The sequence below is a fragment of the Mytilus galloprovincialis genome, chromosome 9, assembly GCF_965363235.1.
Source record: "Mytilus galloprovincialis chromosome 9, xbMytGall1.hap1.1, whole genome shotgun sequence".
Lineage (NCBI taxonomy): Eukaryota > Metazoa > Mollusca > Bivalvia > Mytilida > Mytilidae > Mytilus > Mytilus galloprovincialis.
This window is the reverse complement of record NC_134846.1, coordinates 7,317,954-7,325,694: the sequence shown is the minus strand read 5'-3', so window position 1 is coordinate 7,325,694 and position 7,741 is coordinate 7,317,954. Positions and strand designations below refer to the sequence as shown.

Sequence of the window (7,741 nt, the reverse complement as noted above, 5' to 3'; positions counted from 1 at the left end):
TTTTTTAGCCATGACCTTGCCAGTTTATCTTCAACTTGCGAGCTTTAATGTCCCCTTCATACATGCATCTTGAGCTGGAATAAATACTCGTCTGTATGAATGTGCTTGGAAAATTTTAAACAAAAATTCCATTTAAAATCTATCCGCTCAATGAAAACTAAGCTTTTTGATTATTTACTATGTTCACTTCAGGGGTCAGTATTTGAGTGTAAAATTGCAGGGTTTCTGTTTGATTCATTGAAGAAATCCTGCAATTTTTGTTGTGTTATCTTCCCATGCTTCAACAGATGATAGTGGTTTCATTTATTTACCATTGATGAAGACAAAATAAGTTTCGTGTGCATATTCGTTTTTTTTCCCCTACTAAATATCATTCATCCTACTCTGTGACTGGTGGTCTTTATTAACACATTGCCTCCAAATGGTTATCCACAAATAATTTTTGTTTTAATTGCATTTTTAAATGTGCATGTAGCTTTGCTTCTTTGATTCTTAAATTGACTAGTGTATGTCTCTATTTTTAATATAGATCAGCTTTGATAATTTTCTGATCACAATGACATACTATCATAGTAAAGGTGGATACCTATTAAAAACATTTAACCTGCCGAGTTTGTTTGCACCTGTCCGTAGTCAGGAATCTGATGTTAATTAGTTTGTTGATGTGGTTCATACAGGTGTTTCTCATTTGTCGTTTTTTTATCTAGATTAGACTGTTAGTTTTCCCATTTGATTTGTTTTATACTAGTCATTTTTGGCTGTTGAGTGTGAGCCAAGGCTCCGTGTTGAAGACTGTAATTTGAACTATAATAGATTACTTTTACAAATTGCAACTTGGATGGAGAGTTGTCTCATTGGCATTCATACCACATCTTTCTATATCTATAGACATACTGTACGAAGACATTGTGTTGACCTCCCAAGGTATCTTTTGATTTAAATTGTATTGTTGGGATAACATTGCTGCCTCTATCCATTACAAATGTACTTATTATATAACTGGTCATCATATATCAATTCATCTTTAAGGACATGTTTTGTTCACTCGTGGGACAAAATACTAAGAAAAGCATACTCACAGCAGAAATAATTTTAATCATGATCATGAAACAAAATGTACAACCTGGTGACATTCCTGTCAATGAGTATTTACAAATGAAAATAAATTACATTCCTCCCTTAATTTTTATTTAAATTGAATTTTTAACCCCCTTGCTTGACAAACTTCGGTAAGTAAATTTTTCATATAACTGATTTCATTGACCAACTGTTCCACTTTAGTTTTCAGTTCTTTATTTTTATCACTGAGTACATCTTCATCAGTGTGAATTGTTCCACGCTCTTGACGCTTTTTCTCGCGATATCGTATGGCAGCATTCCTGTTTTGAATTCTTTTTCGCTCTTTTTTGTCTAGTTTTTCAACAGGTTTGTCATAGGGCTTGGGTTTACTTTTGCCCTCTTTTGGACTCTTTTTAGATTTTTTGTTCGTGCTGCTGTCAGATATGTAAGGGACATAATCCGGATCTTCTTGAATACTACTTGCAGGTGAAGCAGGTTCCGGACTAGATAAAATACTGTCAATATCTTCCGATGACAATGGAGAAGCAATGAATTCGTTCATAGACACATCCATTATACTAGAACTGCTGCTATCCAATAAGGAAACTTCATTTGAGGTAGCACCATCACTTATAGAGCTGTCACAGTGTGAAATACTGGAGTCATACAACTCTTGTAATTGCTGTTGTAAATACAATGTGTCTAAACCATCAATTTCACCCATTGCTTCTTCAAGAATACTGCCAGATTTTATACTAATGTCCAATTTCTGACTCGAGACTTCAGTTGCGTTGTTAATCAGTTCATTTTCAACTGAATTGTTTTTAATAACTTTCACTGCGTCATATTGCGTGTTCTTTGGAACAGTTGGCGATGATTTTATTTTGATAGGTTGTGTTAGTAATTCTTCCAGGAGTCGACCACTTTTGATGGTATGTGGAATTGTCTCTTGTTCGGATAGAAGGGAATTATTGTCCCCAAGTAAACAGCTGAGATCAACTGTTTCCATCCAATTATTTTCTGTCAAAATAAATGATTTAAAGTTTAAATACATGTACATTATCTGATGCAATTTACAACATAAACATCTACAAAATGTACTTGTGTGCAAAGATATATTTATATAAATTGTTCTCGTCTCTAGATGTTAATTTGGTATTCTAGTGAAAAGTAGGAAGGTTACAATTTTTCTTTTATTTTTTAAAGTTTGATTCCTAGTGTCAGTATGAATGTTCCATCTCGCACCGTCTGGCTTTATGCAACATATTTTTTTTTTATCGTAAATTAAAGATTTACCATTTATGCTTATACACTTTACATTTCAAATATGTTATGGACATGAACTAGTATTTTGAATGGATTATGATTTTAATATGTGTTTGTTTACATGTCAAGTCCTTGTTTTAAAAACTATGTAAATCCATTGAAACTATCAGTTTGTTGTGCAGAAGTTTGATGTGTTTCAGCTGTTGATTCCATGTTTTTTTTAAATTTTATATGCTTTCTGTTTTGATTTTTTTTATTAGAGTTCTTATTTTACTTTTCACAAATATCCTAATCTTAAACACACCTTCAAGTGGTCCAGAGGACAAAACATCCTCAAATAATTCTCCTGGACCATATTCATCTTTGACTAGACTGTCACCAGGGATTCCAAATCCCACATCAAACTTGTCAAGGTCTTCAACTCCCGGCCCGAAGCCGCTGCTCGACGGGACAAGCCCGTCGAACAGAGTAAACTCCTCCATCTCTTGGAATAATGAACTCATTTTTATCTTCAAATGATGACAATGAAAAACTTGTGATTTCTGCAGAATCGTAAGCCACTGATAGGGCAACAAAGAAAAGTATGTTGGGTAACCTGAAAATATAACAATTATCACATTAATAATAAATTTCTTTTGAAATCTCATTTCTACCAAGTCAACAATCTTTACTAAATAATAATTTTTTTTTAAACGTGTGCCCAAATTTGGTCAGAATTTTGAAAAAACAATAAACATAAACAAATTATTGCAATTTAAGACCGAAATGAATCATACGAATTCTCAATTACAAAGTGATGTAGATTAAATGTCCGAGGGATCTGCCAACTCCCCCGCCCCTTTTCGACATTTACCCTCCCCCTTTTTTTCAGAATACCATCATTTAGTTTCTGTCAAAGACATTTTTTCGATTTTACGAGTGTGTCAATACAAAATTACATTTTCTGTATTAAACTGTAAGTATATTTTTCCCACATTGTTCATAATAATATAAAATGTACGTGGCGGTAAAAAAAAATGCGTCTACGAAATCAACAAGGAAACCGTTCTGTTAGCAAATATATGTAATTGTACTTACGCCATGATTAAAAATAAAGTGTAGCTGAAAGCCTAAGCTTTCCTGTGGTTGGGCACGTCCTCGCTAGAGATCCATCGTAAATATCGTCGTGTTGGCACACGGAAATGTGTTATCGCTGTGTTGTCTACGTTGGCATATCATAAAATGGACGATTGTGGGCAAGGTGCGCTACTAAACTTCCTTCTCAAGGTTATCTTCCTCCGCATAACGGTTACAAAACAAATGAAGTTAAAAATATATAACAGTGTTTTATCGTTTCTCTATAAATTGATATGAGATATTTAAAAAATATTAAGATTGATAGATTTGATATCATAATCTGGTATTAGTTTGTGTTTTAATGATGGTTTATATTTTTTAGCGCAAGCATATAGTAATACGTCGTGTATTGCATCAGAAAAGTATTTTGGCGGTGTGCCACAACTGGGACTTTTGATTGGACAATGCCGATCAGAATATACTATATTTGGATTATGACGTATATTCATTCATGGAAGTATTATATACTACAATACTAATCTGTATAGTTACTATACAGAATCTATACATAGTCTCTGATTCATTCGGGTTTAAGAAAAGGGACAAAAGGTGGAACTATCGTGACAAAGCAAAACAAATATATATATAGACCAAATTTAAATTTTATATGGCACTAATGGTACCTATAAAGAGGGGGGGCAAGGGGGTCCCAATAACAGCAAAACAGCAAATTGATTTGGCTCATAACAGATAACAAGGAATTAAAATGGACAAAAACAGATAACAGTAAATGAAATATTAAAATTATTCGGTCTTTGACAAATCAGTATTTCGTATTACGGATATAATCCCTTGTAATGCATTCAATGCATAAAATGGGCCATTTTTTATGACTATGTTTTTAGTATTAATTTATATATGTTATGTATCTAGAATGTGTTTAAATTACTACTCAATATATTATAATATGTTTTATACGCTCGTTTACGGAACGTATTATGCATGTTATGGTATACTGTTGTCAACATGTCGGTCATTAACTCAAAAAACTCTTTAACCATTTGCATTAAACTTTGGGAAATTGTTTATATCTATTGACGTGAGCTCCCTTTTTGGTTTTTTGGTGGGTTTTTTTATTATAAATTTTAGATATTAAGTTTCTGGGTAATGGGTTTTTATTCAATAAAATTGGGGTTTTTTTTCCAATTTTCTGATAATATCTCAAAAATGCTTTCACAAAGCAATGACTTTTGGTGAATTGTTTATATCTATTAACATAAGGTAACTTTCAATTTCTATAAATTTTAGATTTTACGTTTCCGAGTGAACGGGTTTTATTAATTAAAAAGGGGTGATTTTCCAGTTTTCAGACATTAACACAAAAATGTTTTCAGCAGTTCTCATGAAACGTTGGTGTATTGTTTATATTTATTGACTGAAGCTCCCTTTGTTGCTAATCAAAAAAGTGACCTAAAAGAGTTTGAATATTCTGACTTTTTCCAAATGACCATTTAATGAGGTGTGTGAATTTTTCTTAATAAAACAATGAGGCAAAGTAGTATATAGGGTAGAAAAATCAAAAGCACCAATTATAAGCCTGCAATTTATCAAGTACTTTTTGACACTCTATAAAAGCAATTTATTCCACTATTTTCAAATGCCTTATTTGAACAATTTTTTATCAGCTGAGGTTTTTGATTGTACCAAGTGTACTAGTAAGTAGAATACATAGTTAAGTAGGGAAACAATGGCTTGAAACGAAATAAATCTTTTATTGTAATGAGTTATGTGCAGCTTCGGACCCAAGTACATGGTTGGAACTTTCATTGTACAATGCATTTGGTTCTGCTTCGAAAAGAATCACAGAGCTGAGTCTATGTACTATATTATATAAAAGGTTAAGTGGTTGTTAGGACCTAGTCCTTAATTGAGATCCTTGTCAGATATTCCTGGTCATATGTTTTCCTTTTTGTCATATTAAGAATTGTTTTAATTTAATATGTTCGTACGAAAAACAAGGAACATTATTCTCATACAAAAAATTAAGATAATTCTAAATACACATTCATAAAAAAAATGGAATTTATTACAAAGGATAATCATAAGATATACTTGAATTGTCCTGGACCACACTTCTGTGATGGGTATATGTTAATGGAATCCTTCTCTGAATACGGGACAAACATATCAGTAGTGGTAGACCCCAATGGCCAATGATTTCAATTTATACCGAATATTGACTGTCAAAAAAAATGCTAAAATTCCAATTTTCAATAACAGTTAACAGCAAATACATTATCACAATAACAGATAACAAAAAAATTAAAAGCCCAATAACAGCTAACAAAGAATAAGACAATAACAGCTAACAGCAAATATATTTTCAAAATAACAGATAGCAAAGAATTAAATTGCCCCATAACAGTATAACAATTAAACCCCTTGCCCCCTCTATAAACAGTTGAATAACATTTTTACATGTTGAATATATACATATATAAATATCTTCAGTTTTAATTTTGCTTTTGTGTTTATTTTCTTTAATCTATATTTTGTCATTTGTATATCATTAAGAATTAATAATAATCATTGTAATAAATTGTTTGTAATTATACTGCTCTTTAAGGGCGTCCTTGATTGACAATAAAAAACATTGTATTGTATTGTATTGTATGTCACTATTATAAATAATTTACTTACTTACTTTATACTACAATCGAACCAGACTACTAAAAGTTAACACATTTCACACATTGCCACATGTAGCTTTATAGGGGACTTATCATTATTTACCTGGGAGGGGGAGGGGCTGGTCAAAATACAGGGGGGGATCAAGTATTTTTCTGTATGTGGAAAAGGGGGTTTCAAATTTTATATAAATTCAAAGTGGGGGGATCAATATTGTTTTGCACATGAAACTGAGTAGTTAAAATACTTCAGACAAAATGCCAAAATAACATTACAACAGTTGAATGGAAATATATTTTACCACCATTCATACAATTAAGTAAGACATCACAAGACTTTTTGGTGGTGTAGTAAGCTGTCATTTTGTGTCATTTTGTCCCATTTAGAATGCATAGGTGCTTCGTCATGTTCATAACCCGATTAATCCAGTCGTTATACTACACCCACTTCGATCACTACATTAACAAGCATTAGTGCCAACTTATCATGTTATAATAAGCTAAAAGTTTGAGAGAAATTAAGTATAAATTAAAATGAAATCTACAGCGATTTGTGCAAAACTTTGTCAAACAAATAAAATCACGCTGCATCATGAAAGAATATAGTGTTGAGCAATAAGTTCTCCAATAAATGGTCAAATATTCTGCATAAAACCAGTTGAATATTGATACAAAAGATGTTTCTGAGATGACAACACCACTAATGCACCTTTTTGCTTTCATTATCAGATCCCTTTGTGTCCATTTATACCTCTCATTGCAAAGTTTGTTCTTTTAGGGCTAATGAATTAAAATTTTGGGGTTACTATCACACATTTATAAATGAAAAATGACAACAAATGAGTAATTGAATTGTTCTGAAAGCTGAAAGCATAAGCTATCCATACAGGTATCAAAATTCACGTAAAACTTAAGTTTAGGCAGCATATTAGAGAGGGACAATTTAATAGCACCTGAGATCACCCCTAGTTTTTGGTGGGGTTCGTGTTGCTTATTCTTTAGTTTTCTATGTTGTGTCATGTGTACTATTGTGTGTCTGTTTGTCTTTTTTATTTTTAGCCATGGCGTTGTCAGTTTATTTTCTATTTACTCAATAAAAAGGTTTATAGATTGAACCAACGGAGTTCCAACGTTTGCTAACAGTTTGTATAACTACGTTGGCCTAACGTTTGTTCAACATAAGCAAGTATTCACCATTGGACCAACGTTGGGCCAATGTATTGTATAAAACCTCACAACGTTGTGCCAACGTTTAAGCCATTACGTTGGGCCAACATAGGGCCACTTTGCACTTATACATTGGGCCAATGTTTAAAAATAACGTTGGGCCAACGTTGTGCCAACGTACCAATGTTGTCTGGGAAGTATTGTTTTACTGTGAATTCTTCTCGTTGTTGTTACTGGCGTTCTAATTTTTCTCAAATACAAGCTTGTCTATAGTCTTGGGATTTCTGTTATTTTTGCTAAAAAAAAAATTTCTATATCCCATGTTAAGATCAATGTAAGAGGTTGAAAATTTCATATCTGAATATTTTTCATTATCTGGAAAGTTACTTTTGACGATGGATCTTGATTGTTTCTGTGGGGCTTCTTTCTCCTGTATGGATCACTTCACAAACTAGTTATTTTGCACTAAACATTGGCAATTTGCTGTGCCATGCCTTTTTAAAATA

The 7,741-nt window shown here is 32.4% G+C and overlaps 1 protein-coding gene across 1 annotated transcript; it reads right to left on the bottom strand.

Moving 5' to 3' along the window:
• Positions 1 to 1,075: 1,075 nt before the first annotated feature.
• LOC143044339 (uncharacterized) lies at positions 1,076 to 3,581 on the bottom strand. Its single transcript, XM_076216289.1, has 3 exons — positions 3,403 to 3,581; positions 2,630 to 2,920; positions 1,076 to 2,079 (listed from the first exon to the last, which is right to left on the bottom strand). Exons 2-3 carry the CDS (start codon positions 2,826 to 2,828, stop codon positions 1,187 to 1,189), a joined length of 1,092 nt encoding a protein of 363 aa, XP_076072404.1. The 5' UTR covers positions 2,829 to 2,920; positions 3,403 to 3,581; the 3' UTR covers positions 1,076 to 1,186.
• Positions 3,582 to 7,741: the final 4,160 nt, after the last annotated feature.